General features: G+C 35.0%; 1 protein-coding gene across 1 annotated transcript in view; it reads right to left on the bottom strand.

Annotated features, from left to right (window-relative positions):
• Nucleotides 1-19,302, bottom strand: part of LOC150100966 (transcription initiation protein SPT3 homolog) — a 143,438-nt gene that overhangs the window by 54,359 nt on the left and 69,777 nt on the right. The window contains exons 6-7 of the mRNA XM_090401735.1: nt 16,573-16,712; nt 16,387-16,462 (exon numbers count right to left, since the gene is read on the bottom strand). Coding sequence (XP_090257861.1) covers nt 16,387-16,462; nt 16,573-16,712 — 216 coding nt within the window. The remainder of the gene's footprint in view (nt 1-16,386; nt 16,463-16,572; nt 16,713-19,302) is intronic.

The following is a 19,302-nucleotide window of genomic DNA, read 5'->3' as shown; positions in this document are numbered from 1 at the left end:
GGCCCATTTTTCCCCAAGTTTCTCTTCCACAATTCTGATTACCGTTAAGCATATTAGAATTCTGAATTACGTCAGAATTATGAAAACTTCTAAATTATGCAGCGTAACAAATCCGATAACTTTTATATCTCAATATTTGGACATTAATAATCAAATATTAAGCCTCTATAGCTCAGTTGGTATGAACAATCCTTTTGGTTGGAAAGACTTGGGTTCGAATTCCATCTATGATGAGAGGAACCTTTATCAAGTGTTTTCAACCAAACGGTGAGTTAGCCAGTCTCATATGGAGGTGAAGGGTATTTTTCTCCTGGAAACTTAAGTTTTTTTATCCCATTCCTCATAACAGGCAAATTGGCTATGGAAACACACATTTCTAGGATACTACCTGCAAGATGGAAGAGATTAGAGCATCACCATTTTATCTTTCTACTGCACATTATGAATTCCAGATCCATTATAGTCAACCTCCTGGATGGAGATAACACTTGACAAGATGGGAATCAAACATAAATGACTCCAGCTACCTTTTAACAATGCAAGTTCCTTAAATTGCTTTTCTTTCTCCATGCACTGATATGTAAATCTGATTGTAATACTTGAATACTTCTTAGCACTGTTTCATAAGGGTTTATTTCATTTAACAATCTTTCCAAGTACAGTGAGTTCTGCTTACCATGATTAACCATGATTAACACTGTTTATCATTTGGCAACAATTCCAACCAAATGGCTAGCACACCGCACCTTGCTCGTCATGATAAAAAACAGTAAGTGAATTTCACAATCAGCAAGCAATGGGAATCATTTCCTTCTCCATCAAATTATCTTCTTTAGCTATCATAAAAAATAAATAAATAAAAAATGCTGTCATGAACTTTCCTCTTTCAAGAAAATGCATGTTAAAATAAACACAACTGTAAATTACACATTGATTAAAAAAAAAAAAAGTACTAATAAAAAGCCGTAAATGTAAAATGTCTTTTTCTTTAAAATCTGCTCAAAAAAATGAAATAAAATTAATTAAATGCGACCATCCATTACATTTCAAAATGAGTCGCATTCCCTATAATCCAACTTCAAGGCATACTATTTACAGAGTTTCTTTAATAATTTTCATAGTTGCTTGAGAGGTGGGAAAAATCAGTCATTCTGCTTGTTTTCAGAGGGAGAAAGTCAGGGACTGCTCACCTAATGTTGTCAGTGTGCCACAGATGATCAGATCTTAATAAATTGGCATGCATCAGCCCACATTCATCTTTCAGCTTGTTTAATGATGCACGGCTTCATATTTAAATCCCTATACTTTTTTAGGTTCAGCAGTTCGCTTTTGTTTGAAACAGATTCACTAGCATCACTTTTCTTTCTTTTTTGGCAGGATATCATAACTAGATAAACAGTTCACCAATTCTAAAAAAATTATACTGAATCATTAAAGCTCATCTTTAGGAATAAAAATTGCTTAAATGTTCTGAAATCCCAAAACATGCATGCTTAGGTGTTCTCTATGAGAGAGAGAGATCTCTTTACTGAGAAAGAGTCTTTTCACAGTGCTCCATTCTATATGTGACTACAGAATGTTTCATTTACTTTTTACATCTCATTTCTTCTGATGTATCTGTAGCTTTTCACATTATCTGCAAACTATTTCAGAGGTTTCTTTTAAAGAAGCAGCAAGATTTCTATCCTTAGCTTAACCACTGTTATGGCACTTAGCACATGCCTCACAATTCCTTATGATATAGTCTTTCACAAATGAAACTCATCTTTTTGTACACTATGATACATCCTATTGACGGAAAGCATCATGTCCAACAAGTGATTATAGAACATTCAATCTGTTGCACCTCTTTTTTTTGTGGTGCTACTGGCATAATAAATTTTATTATATTACATGAGACCAACAGAAAACCTGAAGATTTATTGTTTGTCACTGACTAACTGAAAACCAAAACAATTTCCTAATATTTATATAGGGGATTGTATACAAAAAGTAAGTCAAAATTTGGTGGGCCTGAAAATATGCACTCTCTATTCCCCAGAGATACATAAATCTGTACTAATGTAAGAAATTCCCCAAGATGCACAAATTGATACTCAGCCCCACATGCTGCACTGTCCCAGTTCCAGTGCTTCTCTTGCTGTGAACACATCTACATAGTTTTGTGCTTATTTCCATGGTTTTGGTGTTTATTCTATATATATTATTCACAATGGCTCGTGGTAAATGTGTCCTTGAATGAAAACACGAACCATCTCGCATACTTATTACAGTTGATCTAAAGATGAAATTACAGATCATAAAGAAAATATGAAGATGGACAAAGCTTATTAGATATAGTACATGAACTAGGTCTTGAGGCATCAACAGTAAATACTATAGTAAAGGATGCCTTACGTATAAAAGAACATGTTATACTGTTAAACCACTATTCCTTTAGGAAAATATCCTAAAGGAACAGAGTGGTTTGCTGCAAGCAATAGTTGGTTTGCATGCTTTAAAAAATCATGCTGGCTTTCATAATGTACACATATTTGGTGAGGCTACTAGTGGTCATAATGAAGCAACCAAAATTTTCTGGAGTGATTACAGTCCATAATCCATATTTGCCTGAGCATATATTTAACATGGATGAAACAGGGCTGTTTTATCAAAAAATGTCACCTCACACCTACATTTTCATAGAGGAAAAAACTATGCCAGGACACAAAGCATAAAAAAACAGGGTAGCACTTCTGCTTGGTGTAATCGCATCTGGAACATGCAAGATGAAACCACTACTTGTTCACAACTCTGAAAACCCATGAGCATAAAAAGGCATTACAAAAGCAACACTTCTGGTCCATTATCAATCCAACCAGAAATCATGGATAATTCTAGCATTATTTGAAGACTAGTTTATCAACTGTTTTATTATTGAAGTAGAAAAATATTGCAAAGAAAATGACATTCCCTTTAAGATACTGCTTATTTCAGACAATTCTCCAGCCATCCTGCCCGTGTGGATGATTTCCACCCATTTTAAAAGTTGTAAAACTTCTACCCAATATTACATCATTACCACAGCTGATGGATCAGAATGTCATAGCAAAATTCAAGGCCTACTATTTATGGAGAACATTTGTCCAATCAAATGAAGCACTGGATACAAATCCCAAAATAACACTTAGGGAATTCTGGAAACCTTACAGTATTTATCATGCAATAAGGAATATTGCAAAAGGAGCCTCTGTAACACAGTTGATATAGATGAAGCCATTTGGTTAGAAAGACCTGGGTTCAATTCCATTCTATGACACGAGAAACCTTTTATCAGGTATTTTTTACTGAAGGTGAGTTAGCTGGTCTCAAACGGAGGTGGAGGGTCTTTTCACCCAGAAACTGTGGTTTTTTATCCCTCAAAACAGGCAAAAACTGGTCCTGTGAACACACGTCTATAGTCATAAAATACTTATATAATGACCTCCCCACCACACACACACACACATATTAGGCTCTGTGGCAAGTCACTGAAGTCACATCATCATAGTGGACCCCAAGCTGGACATAATGCTAGGAGGAATAAAGCAAAAGTTTCAAATGAGTGTGGAAAAAAAAATCTGTTCACAATTTGTTCCTGGTGACCAAAGTTTCAAAAGGGACGAAACATTTGAGGAAGTTAGTGAAAAAAATCTAACTGTTGCAAATCAGTTAGACATAGAAATTGGTGAGCATGATGTGGAGGAACATACAGAATAGCACGATGAACAGTTATCAAATGCTGATCTCATTGAACTAGAAGCTAAAGTTGCAGATGAAGAAAGACACAAAACTGTGGAACCAGAATCGGAACCAAAAGGGTTCATTGCAAATGAAATGGCCAAAGCATTTTAAGAATTGACTTCCTGTTTAGCTCAGTTTGAGAAAATAGATCCAAAAATCCTGTTTAATCAAAGTGCAAAGAATGGCTTAAAACACCTTTGCCTGCTATACAGAAATTTATGAGTAAAGAAAGAAAGCAAAAGTTCAAATATCTCTTGACAGATTTTTTTTAATAACTAGCAACTAATCAACATGCAACAATATGTACCATTTTTTTATTAAATGTAATCTTAATATTGGTTTAAGATTATTAATACCTTCATCATCTACACCATCTGCTACCGACCACCACTAGTATTTTCACAGATAATCACAAACATCCATGCCCACGCCAGGATTCAAACCCCTAGATTTGGGCTGGAGAGCAGATACACTAACCACTCGGCCAACCAGGCCAGCAAAAAAGGTTCATAGCAAAAGAGATGGCCAAAGAATTTTGAGAATTGGCTTCCTGTTTAGCTCAGTTTGAGAAAATAGATCCAAAAACCCTGTTTAATTAAAGTGCAAAGAATGGCTTAAAACATCTTTGCCTGCTATAGAGAAATTTATGAGTAAAAAAAAAGAAAGCAAAAGCAAATTTATGGCATGATATCGTGTGGGTTTGGTGCTTTACTGTCAAGTGCATAGTAATAGGCAATAAGAAATTGCACTTGTTTCAACTGAAAAAGAGTCCCATGACTCAGAAAATCAAAGTGAAGTGAATTTAACTACAATTTCATTTTAATGCATTCCAAAGGAAAAATTACAGGAATGCAGATATCATGTTAAGCAGACACTCACTGTAATTACTTCAGATATCTAGAATATCCTTATGTTCTGTTTTTATATCACCTTTATCATCTCTGATTTCTTTTACAGTACAGTACTCTTTCCTTCATTTCTAAGCTTTTTCAATAGTTTCCAGAATGTTTTGCTGCCTTCACGATATTTGCTTTCTATATCCCTCCTAAAGTGTTCCCATGACTTTTTTTGTTTAGCTTTCTTACATTTTTCTCGGTATTCTCTAAGGATATATGACAAAAAAATTAAAGAAAAAATATTTGCCTGGAACTTTCAACATTATCTTTTTCAGTACTGCCTCTAATTTCTTGAATCTTCTTTGTTTCCAAACTATTTTGCTTTTTGCTTCAATACCATTTATATATTTGTGTCTACAGTTCAACTCTGAAACTTTCTAGACTAATTAAAAATTTTTTATACATATTTTTCTTTTCTCAATTTTTTTTCATTCTTATTCTGTATACCATTACATACTCTATAGAAAATTCTACGTAAAATATTATTGTTATTATTATCGTTATTATTTGACACCTTCAGGGAGTCCAACGACTCATCGAGGGAGGGCACCTACTCTACAACTCCATCTCCACCATTCAATCACCAACTGACCGCAACTACACCAACACCATGTACCGCCAGCCACCACTGGTATTTCCACAGACAATCACAAACTTCCATGCCCATGGCAGGATTCGAACCTGCAGCCTTTTAGCTGGAGTGACGATACGCTATCTACTTGACCAACCAGGCTGGCTAAAATATATAATTTTGCGTAAAAGAGAAATTAATAAAAAGAGATTTCTATTAACTTTTTATCCTGTTTCAATAAAAACTACTGTGCAGAGTTGTTGGAATATTTTATTAGTTTGTACTAATACTGAGAAGAAAATTGGTATTTTCAATGTTTCTACCCATTTTCATAATTTTATTCTTTTCACTTATTGATGTGAAATTGATGTTACAACAATTAAGTTACTGAGTCTTGAAAACTTGTAAACAGTTCAGCATCTTGTATTTCTGGAATTAAATTTACTATTATGAATCACCTCCAGATAGTTGAAGGACTCATCGAGGGAGAGTTCATTTAAATAGTCGTATGTTAAGAAAATACCTATCACATATGTGGAATGGACTATTGTTAGATGCTGTAAATGTGTCTTTAGTAAACATGCTCAAGAAGAGACATGATTTATTATAACAGACTGTTTATAATGACAATGAATATCAATTTATTGTTGCCAAGTAAAGTTATGCATTTTGGACAGAGCAGATCAAGGCAGGATATTATATTAATGGGAATTTCTTGGAAGTGGTTCAGTGAAGTTAAAGATTTAGAAGTTATTGTGGATAGTGAGTTAAAATTTAGATATCATATTGGTAAGGCAGGCAAGTCATTACATCATGTAACAGTGCTGTTAAAGAGAACACCAAGGAACTTATTCTCTCACTTTAGAAGGCTTTGATTAGACCACATATGGATTACTGCATGCAAATATGATTACCTGACATGATTACCAGTTAAAAAGATTCAGCTTCATCACATCACCAAGATTATAACCAGCCTATGGAATGTGCATGTGAGGATACTCAAAGACATGTAGTTTTCAAAGTTTGAACAGGTGGAGACAAGACATGACAGAAATATACAAGTTAGAGAATTTTGCAGCTTATGAACTTGGAGTCATGATTGGAAGCTGGCTGGGGTATTGTTAGGAAGCATGCCATGAGAAGAACTTGGACCTCACATATAACACATCCCTCCCTCCCTCCCATAAAGGCCTACATTAATGAGAATGGACAAAATAGGCAGTAAAGGAAAAGAAATCTTTCTGTTTTTTTTTGATCAGTTAAAAAGCAGAACATGTAAATAAAAAAGTAAATAAATAAAAGAAGTAATTTCCACACATTAAAAACTGCACTCTTTTAGATTGTTGACTAGTGAAATTGTATGGAAGGAGCATGGAGGTTGAAATTTTCTGGGGTGTTTTTAGGAAGCATATCATAAGAACCTGAACCTTTCTCCCTGTTCAGCTTCATGGAAAGTGTGGAGCATGCAATTACTTCCACATTTTTTTACAAGAAGACAGATATAGACATTTAGAAGTAAATGCATATTTTCTAATTGCATATTACTTCTAATTCCTACCCATATCCCCTTGCAAAAGAATATGCAACAAACTACACATTTTCTAGCTGCATTTATCTCTAAATGCCTACCCTTCTCCCCCTTGTAAAAAACATGGAATTAATTACAATGGTTACTTCTAACATATGAAACTAAATGCATGCTCCACATTTTCCATGAAGACAATTTCAGAGTCTGCACTTTTTGATTTCTAGAACTAGGATTGTAAATATTTAATTAAATATTTTTAATTTGTTAATACTGTTAATTGTTTATAATTTTTAATTAATTATACACCTACACTCACTTCTACAAACTCTAATAGTGTTTCCTCCTACTTGAAGACTATGACCAAGATAGGTGATATGATATGAATGCTATATGACTAGTTCTTGTATTCATAATTTAAATGCCTGTATCAATTCTTCTGCCTTCTCCCTGAATGAAGCTCATGACTTCAGCAAAATATATAGGAGTAATATACTCTATTTAGTTTTCTCTTACATCTGTGAAGCCTTTATTTAAAACATTATACCACGTCTCTATTAAATGTTTAGTCTTTTCTCAAATATACTTGCATTAATCTTTTCCGGAATACTCGGTAAGGAAACATCTTTTTAATTCTCACAATTAAAATTTTTTTGATAGCTTTTTTCCCAATAATGAAATGCACTCATGACTGCATTTATCATAGATATTTTCCACCATTCTATTCTGTTTATCTCATTTAATAATTTTTAAAATTAAATACTTCAGAACATCCTTATCTTCACTTTTCATTGCGATTTTATGACTTTTCATCCATTTCTGTGGTAAGTATTCTTTCCTCCCTTTCTGAACATTATTAGTAGTGGACAAAGCATAATGTACAACTGAGAGGAGAACTCCACCCACATAGCCTTTAAAGGAATGCACAGAACCGACCAGAGCTTCTGGCCTAATGTCCAATCCTCACCTTCTCGTGGGGCACCCTCTTAAATATCTACCTGGATACTGAATGCACGAGGATGGGCTGGCAAATTTGGGATTTAGCCAACAAATTGTCTTCTTATTGGCTTAAACCAAAATATTAAATGATGGTACAACATGACAGAATTTCATTCTGGCTGGGGCATTGCTCACCCGGTTAAACAAGGCCTCGTTGTTTTCGCCAGGGAATCAGGACAAAGAGAGAAAAGTCAGCGACTGGAAAAAATCCTAAAACACACCCCAACTCAATATCACCAGAGCTGAAGATCGATACTATCAACATAAGAAGCCTGAATGGCAAAGAAATGGAGCTAGCTGAGGAAGTGGATAAGTACCAGATCGACATAATAGAGTTGACTGAAACAAAAAATACAAAAACTGGTGAGATCTTTCTAAGCAATAAATACAAAATGTTATATTCAGGCAATGACAATCAAGGAAAAAGAAGGAGTAGTAATAGTATTAAGCACTAAATATGAAGCTAACCTCCTTGAATGACAGGCAATTTCAAGTAGAGTGATATGGGCAATATCAGACCAGGGAACTGGATAATGAGACTTATTTGTTCCTATGGTCCCACGGAAGGTTTTACTAAGGTAGAAGTGGAGGAATTTTTTGAGGCTTTAGAAAAAGCAAATGGCAAAATGAAAAATGAAAATTTGGTCCTTGTTGGGGATCTAAATAGCAGAAGTAGGAAATGATTGTCAGATATACAAAAATATTTTGCGAAAACTTGGAGAAAAGAAACCTAATAATAATGGCAAATACAGGTAACCCTCGTATAACATGGATGTTAGGTTCCACAGAAATGTCGCATTATGCGAGACTCAGATCACATAGAAAAAGTAGGGTTATGTTCCGAAATAGTCTTTTTTTTTTTTTTTTTTAATTATATAAATGACAATAACATATCCAAAGAAAAAATATTTTTATTTAATTCAGGTAATTCACGAAAGTTAAGAAAACATATAAACAATGAAACAAAACTATGAAACTATGCGTGCTAAAGGGTATTTCCCCTAATATAAATTCGCTACTTATAACTACATGCGCGATACGGGCAGACGCAAATTTAACGAAGATAAAATTTGATTTTTAAGTAGTGTGATGAAAAATATATGAAAAGATAAAGAGTTACTGCAATTTGTAGAATTTGTTGGATCGAAACTGCACTGTATAAGTACTGCATTGAACAAGGGTTACTACAATTTGCAGACCGTGTTATATCGAAACCGTGTTATACGAGGGTTACCTGTACTTGGATTTCTGCTCAGGATATGGACTGGTTATTACTAACACCATGTTCCAACATAAAAATGTGCACAAATTCACATGAAGAGAAGAAGCAAGGAATAAGAAAAGTCTCATTGACTATGTTATTGTTGATAGTGATGTTTTCTCTCTGGTGCAGGACACTAGAGTGTACAGAGGATTTGAAATCGGAAGTGATCACCATTTAGTCTTGAGCAGGATAAAATTGAATTTTATATTGAAAAGAAGAACATGTAAGAAAGTTTTAAAGCAAATAAAAGTTGAGCAACTCTCAGATGTGAACTGTAGACTAAAATATACAAACATTATTCAAGAAAAAATGAAAGAGTTTGAGAATAGGAATCAAACCTTGATTCAGTATCAAGCTCTGAAGAAAACATTCATTGATTCAGGCAGAAAGGCATGTGGTGAGGTTGTCTGCAAGGATAGAAAAAAATCAAAACTCCATGGTGGATACAGGAAGTTAAAGAGTCAGTGAAGGAAAAGAAGAAAGCATATAAAAAGTTCCTGGCAAATAAGTGAGCTTGTGCTCTTAGAGAATAGAGAGACAAATGTAAGAAAGCTAAACACTGTATAAAACTAGGTAAACAAAAGTCATGGGAAGACTTTGGTAAGAACATAGAAAATAAATATCAAGAAGGTGGCAAGATATTCTGGCGATTGCTGAAGAAGCTCAGAAATAGAGGAAAGAGTGCTGTAAAAGGAATTACAGATGACAAAGGTTACATGAAACAGGAGAAAAAGATATCCTTGACATATGGAGTAATTACTTTGAAAAATTGCTAAATGAAACAAGCAGTGATGACAGCACAGTGGTAAAAAACATTGACCAGGCATGCAGTCAGGAATACATATCCATACTTGAAGTAGAAAAAGCCATCAAAGGCTTGAAATGTGGAAAGGCAGCAGGAGTAGATGATATTCGACCAGAAATGCTGAAGTATGGTGGTATAAGAGTCTTACAGTGGCTGCACTGCATAGTTCAGAAAGCCTGGACAGAAGGACGAATTCCCGATGATTGGAGTAGAGCTCTCATAGTACCCATATATAAAAAGGGAAATAAAACTGAATGTGAGAATTACAGAGGTATTTCCCTACTGAGTGTTCCTGGCAAGATCAATGTAAGTATACTTGAGAAACGGTTGAGAAGAATTGTGGAAAAAAAGCTTGGTGAAAACAAGCTGGATTCAGGCCAAATAGAGGCTGTCAGGATCAGATCTTCACTTTACGACAAATAGTCGAGAAAGCATGGGAATATAACAAAGATCTGTATTTAAGTTTTGTCGATCTGGAAAAGGCATATGACAAGGTACCAAGAGAGAAGCTATTCAATACGCTGCAGTTATATGGTGTCAATGACGCATTATATCAAGCAATACTTAGTCTTTATTTGAGTTGTAAGTCAGCAGTTAGAATTGAAGGAAGTACAGTAAGATGGTTTAATATTAAATCTGGTGTGTGACAAGGATGTACATTATCCCCTCTGTTATTCATTATCTATATGGATCACGTTATGAAGGAAAGTGGTATTAAACCTGATATCAAAATTGGAGATGTTAATGTCAGCGCTTTGCTTTATGCGGATGATGTTATACTTCTAAATAAATCCACTACAAGTCTGCAAGATTCCCTGACTAAATTGAATAGCTGTTGTAATAGATATGGTATGAAGGTCAGCAATAAAAAGACAAAGACAATGAAAATAGGCAGAATCATTGAAAATGTGAACTGTGTTGTGAATGGAGAACCTGTGGAACAAGTGAAACATTTCAGCTACTTAGGCACGATTTTTACTGAAGATGGTACATTAAATATAGAAATAGACAACAGAATCAGCAAAGCTGGTATGGTGGGAAGTCAATTGAATAAATTCATATGGAATAAGAGAGAAATTAGTAGGAACACTAAATTAGCTGTATACAAGACAGTGTTCAAACCAGTTTTAACTTATGGATCTGAGAGCTGGGTCAGAAGTAAAACACTTGACCAAAGACTAGAGACTGCAGATATGAGAGCTCTGAGAAAGATTATAGGCATGAACAGATGGCATCAATGGCAATATCATATTAAAAACGAGGATATTAGGAAAGAACTTGACATTGTCAGCATCCAGGAGTGCGTTAGCAGAGCTAATCTCAGGTGGTATGGTCACTTAAACAGAATGGGCGAAGAAAGATTAGCAAAACAAGTGTTCTCTGCCAGGTTGACAGCAAAATGACCCAGAGGAAGACCAAGATATAGGTGGATTGATATGGTACAAAGTGCCTTAGATGATAGAAATATAAGATCTGATAATGTTGGAGTCTTGACAAGTAACAGACTGATTTGGAGGAAAATTGTAGATAGGAAGTTAGTAATGATGTAATTTTTTTCATGTAGTACTATCATATCCTGTATACCCCTTGAGGGTACATGGTAGGAATTTGATGATGATGATGATGATAAAATTTTTATCAAGAACATAACATTAAACAATCGCAGGGTTTGTAGACTATAAAATTGTGTATGAATGGAGACTGCACGAAACACATCAGTGCTTGTTCAAAGCATGTGCGACACTGGCGAATGCAGCCAGCGCCAGAAAGATACAACTAGTGGTGTGGCGTGAAGTGGGACGGGAATACGTACATATAAGAAACCGCGTAACTCCAAATGTATATGGTGAAACCAGTCAGTTTAACTATCTATATTATCACAACCTAGGAATATCATGCCATTTACAAAAGTTTACTTTATGCAAATGGTATGATATTCGTAAATAAATCCAGTAGACTCGGCAAGATTCTTGAACTAAGCTGAATGTTGTAACAAATCTGGCAAACAACAGCTACATCCTGAATGTATAGAACACGTAAAATATTTCAACTATTTATGCACAATTTTTTGCGAGGATGGCAAACTAAATACGGATTTAGCAAAATAAGCAGCGGTGTGATGAGCATCAGATTAATGTATTTATATGAAATAAGAGAGAGTAGTCAAACCAGTTGTATATAAGACAGTGTTCAATGAATTTTAATTTATGAGTCTGACTGCTGGGTTAGAAATAAAACAGGTATCAGACACCACAGACTATAGATATGCATTCTGAGAAAAATTAGAGGCGTGAACAGATAGCATCAATTGCGGAATCATATTAAAAATGAAGATATTAGGATGGACCCTGACATTATTAGAATTCAAGTGACTTAAGTGACCATGCCAAATTTTAAGTGGTATGGCTACTTAAACAGAATGGGAGAGGAAAGATTAGCTAAAACAGGTTTTTAATGACAGGATAGCAGGAAAAAGCCCCATAGGAAGACCAAGATTTAGATGGACCGATGCAGTTTATAGCACCTGAAATACAATATCTGTACAATATTGGAGTGCTGACAAACAACAGACTACTTTGGAGGAAAATCATTGATAGGAAGTGAGCAGTAATGTAAACATGTAGTATAACTTTAGTCAACATGTGGTATAATGATAATATTCTTTATACCTCTTAAGGATACATATCAGAAATTTGATGCTGTTTAGGTCTCCAACAAGAATCAATTGTTGTTTTTTCTTTATACTGGATATTCTTTAATGACATTTAATTTTCCAACAGAACTTTCTCTGAAGTTTTAGGAACAAATAAGTCTAAGTGCTCAATTTGAATTTTGAAATATATTCATATCACCCTATTAAATACTGTTCACAGAATGATATAATCACGTAATCACAAGAAAGATATTTATTTAACCAAATATTTCGGTCTGGAAATAGCAGACCATCGTCGGTGGTATTACAAGAACAGTTTAAAAAATATACAAGCTAGAATACTAACAATAGATCGTTGAAATTAGAACATGCCGCGTGATGTTATATCACTAAGTATGAAACGAAATATTTTGAAGTAGAAACATGATTGAATTTGCTATTAAAAAAAAAAAAAAAAAAAAAAAAAAATAATAATAATAATAATAATTTGATTATAATCCAACCAACAGACAACTAAAGAAATTAAATTCTCTCCTTGATGAAGTCATCAGTTTGGATAAAGACACAATTGAAAGACTTAAAACTCATTTTGCAAGACCTCCTAGATTTTATGGCCTTCCAAAAATCCATAAGATTGACTATCCTCTTCGTCCAATAGTAGATTGCATTGATTCTCCTACTTACCGTATAGCCAAATATCTAGCTAAATTACTGAAATCTTACATTGGCAACTCGAGTTCTTTTTTAAAAAACTCCTCAGATTTCTTAGAAAAATTAAAAGATATCTCATTACAACCTACAGATCTTATGGTTAGTTTTGATATAGAATCTTTATACACCAATGTACCTCTTAAGGAAACTTTAAAACTACTTGCTGACATCTTTCCTCAAGATATTATAAAACTATTCGATTTCGTTATACATTCTGGTTATTTCATATGTCAAAACAAATTTTATAGCCAAGTAGAAGGAACAGCCATGGGAAGTCCTCTTTCTCCAGCTTTAGCCAACTTTTATTTAGAACATTTAGAAAAAGTCCTCTTCACATCTAGTTTCCCTCTACCATCTTTTTGGGTAAGATATATAGATGACATATTTGCTATTTGGCCTCACAGTAAAAACACTTTATCTTCCTTTTTAAACAGTATTAATTCCTTACATCATCGCATAAAGTTTACTATGGAATTAGAAGAAAACAACCAGTTATCTTTTTTAGACGTTCTCCTCATCCGATCATCTTCAAATATTCTTACAACTACAGTATACAGGAAACCAACATTCACAGGTCGTTATATTCTGAAAGAATCAGCCCATCATCCATGTCATAAAACAGGAATTATAAAATGTCTCATCAAAAGAGCCAAAACTAATTGTTCTACTTTTGATTATCTACAGAAAGAACTTTCTACTATCCAGCAACACATGAAACTCAATGGCTTTTCTGAAAAAAGTATTCAACGTCTTCTTACATCTTATAATCCTCCACAAAACAACAAAGATTCAATACGTCGAGTACCTATTCCTTATATCTCCGGTATTTCAGAACCTATCGCAAGAATTTTGAAGAAATATGATTTAACAGCTACGTATTCTCCTATTAACAAATTGTCTTCTCATTTTCCTTCTCCTAAAGACAAACGCTCAACTTTATCTCTTCCTGGAGTTTATCAAATTCCTTGCAACTGTGATCTCTCTTACTTTGGACAGACTGGACGTTCTCTTGAAAAAAGAATCCAAGAACATCAATCATCCATTCTTCACAATAAACCTGAAAAGTCTGGTTTGGCTCAACACGGGATTGAAACTGACCACAGCATCCTTTGGTCCAAGACGCGCCTCTTACATAGATCCCGTTATAGGTTCGAACGTTTGTTCAAGGAAAGCGTGGAGGCCTTGCTCCATCATCCCAACCTGAATCGTAATGACTGCATATCTATATCAAAAATCTGGGAAAGCCTAATCAAGATTACTCATTAATTTTTTTTTTTTTTTTTTAATAGCAAATTCAATCATGTTTCTACTTCAAAATATTTCGTTTCATACTTAGTGATATAACATCACGCGGCATGTTCTAATTTCAACGATCTATTGTTAGTATTCTAGCTTGTATATTTTTTAAACTGTTCTTGTAATACCACCGACGATGGTCTGCTATTTCCAGACCGAAATATTTGGTTAAATAAATATCTTTCTTGTGATTACGTGATTATATCATTCAGTCTTATGTCGCAAGTATCCTTAAAACAACAAATACTGTTCACAGAGTTTATACTGATAGAAACAATTATGACTGGTTTCTTATATTGGTGACATTGCTCCTAGAAACTGAGGAAACAAAGTGACATTGGGCAGAAGTTGAAGTTCAGAGAGAATAATGCAAATATGGTAAAGACAACATAAAAGCTAACTGTTATGGGTGTGAAGGATGAAGAAAGTTATTGTTTTTCCTATTTACCAGATCTTGATCTAAAGCCACCTGAGAGTGTGTGCAGATCTAGTCGCCTGAATTTTAGAAACATGTGCAATGGTGAGATGAAAATAAGATGATATCAAGACTATAGAATGTTGACTACGAGACTAGATTAATGGATAGAAAGTAGAGTTTGGCAAACAGGTAGAAAAGAGCAGATAGCATACAGATATAACGTGGTGTAGAAATTTACAGCATAAATGAAGGGGGGGATTTTTTCAATACATATAGCAAGAGAATCAATAACCAGGATTGGTTTGATGGGAAATAAGGCCAAAGCAACCAAGACTGAAGACAAGCATACGATGTTGGTTAACTATGCGTTCTCCCTTTTGCTTGCACAACCCAAATCCAGGATTGAAACCTTTGCTATCTCCGCATAAGAAGGCAAAGTCACTTTTAGAAAAATATGGAGAACTTCAAGTTTCCTCACATCCTTGATAGACTAGAACCTAGGTCTTTTCCAATGATGGCCAAATGTCATGTCACTCTCACAGTTGTGTTCTAGAGAGGCATTTGTAGAAAGGGAGTGAAAAGCAATTTCACTTGTAGTGAATGTATTGATCCTGAATGAATTTAAAAAGAGGTATGAACAGGTGGGCTGAGCTACAGAAGGTATTCAATAATAATACAACTACGACTTAGTTATAAAATAATGTTTTCATAAGTTATTATAATAATTTACAACTAGGTAATGCACAAAATAATTTTCATACTTTACGTTTATCTTCTTCTTCATAGTGGAAGATACAAGAAAAAAAATAATTAAAACCACTTCTACAAAGAAAAAATTAGCAACTCCTAGAAACATCCATTTGATAGAATTTCATAATTTTGTGATCTGTTACATGGGACAGACATGCAGAAGTTCTTAAATAATAATAATAAAAACAGCTCAGCAATATAGAATACAAAAGCACGGAAAAACCTAAACTTGCACATCATGAATCCACGACAAATTACCCTATCGACTGGTACAGCCAAAAATGCCTGATCTAGAATAACAGGCATTCTATATTAGTGGATTCCTTTTGCATGAAATCAAGGAATCCACTGATTATTCAGTCACGTGGCTAACTCTACAGAAATCGGATCTCTCAAAATATTACCTTCAATTACTACAACAAACACCTTCAAACTATCAAACAAGACAGCTGAAGTGTGCAACGCATCACTGTTCCCATTTTGACTGCTCAAGCAGTTTATCTGAGTTTTCATTCTTTCTATATCTACCACTCCGAAGACACCACTTAATGTAAGTGGTGTGAAACTAGTTCGTGCATTATCTAGTTATAAAAATATAACTAAAATAAATTTATAAAATGAAAATTTTATAAATATTCTGTGAAAGATCATCCTAGTTTATATTTAAAATTTAATCTTGTTCATTATCAAAACTGAATACTGTTGAGAGATATACTCAAACTCAATAAAAACTTACAAAATGATGCATGCCTAGCTTCAGCATATTCCAGATACTGTGCTTGATCCATACATTTTGTCTGCTGATCTTTTCTCTACATTAATAAAGAATTAAAAAATATACATGAAATAATATATACTGAATAATCTGCTGCTTCAGCATTTTTTCAAGTCAAATATTCATGATGGTAAATTAATAACTTACCAATTCTCTTTCATATTTGATTTCATCAAAGATATCGTCTGTGAAAATAGACATTAACTCTCCTGTCTGATCGACTGAAGTAAGGAAATCATGGCACAACTTTGAATGTTTACATCGAGATAGATGTACTTTAGAATCCCCTTAAAAAATAATAAAAAATAAATAATTAATTTCATTTTCTTCCTTATGTCTTAGGCTCAAAGACCCATCACAGCCAAGTAACTTGACTACGTATAAACCTAATTAATGCTTTGATGGTCTGCCAATTTTCTGGTTGGTTTGTTTGTTTTGTGGGATGAGAAACCCAAATTTCAGGGAAAAGAAATTCCTGTTATCCTCTATATGTGACCAGCTAACAATGCACCTGAAGTTAAATGGACCGTAGAAAAGTTCTTTACATTCTAGAAAAGATTTGAAAGCCTTTCCTATCAAAGCACACTACACAACATTAAGTGAACTCTGGAGGTCCAATACTAAACAATTTAATGCATTTCCTTAATGTATATAAGTTAAACTTATATAACCTATTTTTTTTTGTTATGTTAAATCACTATAGGCCTTACTAAATCACTTAAGGAATTGAAAACGTAGATACGAACATAAATTAAATTACACTTTAATAAATATTTCCGATATTTTGGCAACGTCACGTTGCCATCTTCAAAAGGAACTTACAAAAAAGGCACGTGCACGTAGGCACTACAGCACAGTAACTGAGAATAAAGTGATGAAGCTATTGTTCTCCTAAAAGTCCTGATGGTACCTCCTAGCGGGCTAAGTAGGTGTTCTTGGCCGTTGAAGGTCTGCTGATGTAAGCCTCCCAAATCTGGGGCAGTCTCATACAACCAAATTTGTTGAAGTTTGGAGAGTTTCTTATGGCTGAGGCTGATTCCATAAATAGTCTTTCGAATTTGTATTTGGTACGGTGTATTACTGTAGCTTTCTTCCACTGTATTCTGTGGCGTGTATCCAGGACATGGTCTGTAAGACCAGAATGGCTGTACTTGTGAAAATGGATCTAGTCCTTGTGTTCCAAAATTCTGATATTCGCTGTCCTGCCTGTTTGCCCAAAGTAAGACAGTTTACAGCTGCAAGGGACCTGGTATACACGAGGTAGGTCTAGGGGAAGTGGTTGGTCTTTAGTGGAGCAGATAAGGGATGCCAATTTTCTGTATGGTCTGTAACAGGAGGTCAAGACATGTTTTTTTTAACATTTTGGTAATTTTTTCCGAGGTGCCTCGGATGTAGGGAATGGTGATGGATTTAGAGTATTCTTGTTGTGGAGGGGGGGGGGGGGAGTTGTGGTTATAGGTTTCAATATTTTTTGGGGAGGGTAGCGATTGGCTGAGAAAGTTTTGAGGATGTCATTTAGTTCAGTGTTTAGGGCCATGTCGTTAGAATAGATTAGTTTAGCCCTGTTGTATAGTGTTTTCACCATTCCGTATTGTTGTGAGGGGGGGGGGGAAGGATTGTTGGTGAATGTACCTGCCTGTATGGGTGGGTTTTCTATAAAGTGAGAAAACCAAGGTTCCATCAGGGTGGCAGGTGACTGGTGTGTCTAGGAAAGGGAAGCTGTTGTTTTCCTCTTTTTCCAGAGTGAACTTGATTCTGGGGTGTTGGTTGTTTAAGTGTGTTAAGAAGGAGAGGAATGTATCAGAGCCATGTGGCCAAATAGCGAACACATCATCAACATAGCGAAGCCATATGGTTGGTTTTTGTGGAGCAGAGGCTAAGGCTTTTTCTTCAAAGGTCTCCATAAAGAAATTGACCAAGGCTGGGGAGAGTGGTGAACCCATGGCTGTCCCCTCTATTTCTTTGTAGAATTTTCCCTGCCAAACGAAATAGCCTGAGTTCATTGTGAACTGAAATAGGGCTGAGATATCAGGAGAAAATTTAGCTTGGATTAGCTCTAAAGTTTCCTTGAGTGGGACATTTGTGAATAAGGACGAGATGTCAAAGCTGACCATTGTGTCAGTATGTTGGAGTGTAAGGTTTTCTATGCTGGCTTTGAAGTGGGCTGAGTTTTTTTATGTGCGATGATGTGTTGCCAGTATAGTGTGTGAGCACTTTGGCCAAATGTTTAGCCAATTTGTATGTGGGGGAATCAATGCCATCCACTATGGAACATAATGGCACATTTTCTTTATGTATTTTTGGTCAATAAATACGGGGGGGGGGGGGGATAGAGTCAACTGTCAATCCAAAACTTCCTACCAAACCGCAATAAACCTTTCTTCAGTTACCCTGAAGCACTCAACGTGCTTTCATGTGGCCACAACTTTGCCATTGCTCCCAGAAAAATACCTAGTGAGGATATTATGATCCAGATCGAAGCGGAATCTGCCACTTTCCAAATCAAATCGCCAACAGTGTAAAACTGGATGTAGCTTGTCTCCTCTCCAAAGCAAGACCCACCAAAAACCAACATATCCAACAAGGAATATAAAGCTCTGCAGGAAATGAGGAATAATAAAGAAATAGTTATCACCAAAGCAGATAAGAGAAATGCAACTGTAGTACCAAACAAAAAGGACTACACAGGTAAGCTTAATGCTCTTCTATTAGATTGGCTACTTACCTCCCTATCGAATACAATCCCACCAACTCACAAATCAGAAAACTTCACAGGCTCCTTAAGAAAGTCACTTCTTGGCCTGTAGAAGTTACCAACAGATTAAAGCCGTTTAACTCTATACCCCCCTCCCCGTATCTATGGACTCCGAAAAATAC

Source organism: Typopeltis vanoorti, chromosome 12 (genome assembly GCF_054136105.1).
Source record: "Typopeltis vanoorti isolate ZY-2024b chromosome 12, IOZ_Tvanoo_1.0, whole genome shotgun sequence".
Classification (NCBI taxonomy): Eukaryota; Metazoa; Arthropoda; class Arachnida; order Uropygi; family Thelyphonidae; genus Typopeltis; species Typopeltis vanoorti.
The sequence above is the reverse complement of the archived record's forward strand: the minus strand, read 5'-3'. Positions and strand labels throughout refer to the sequence as shown.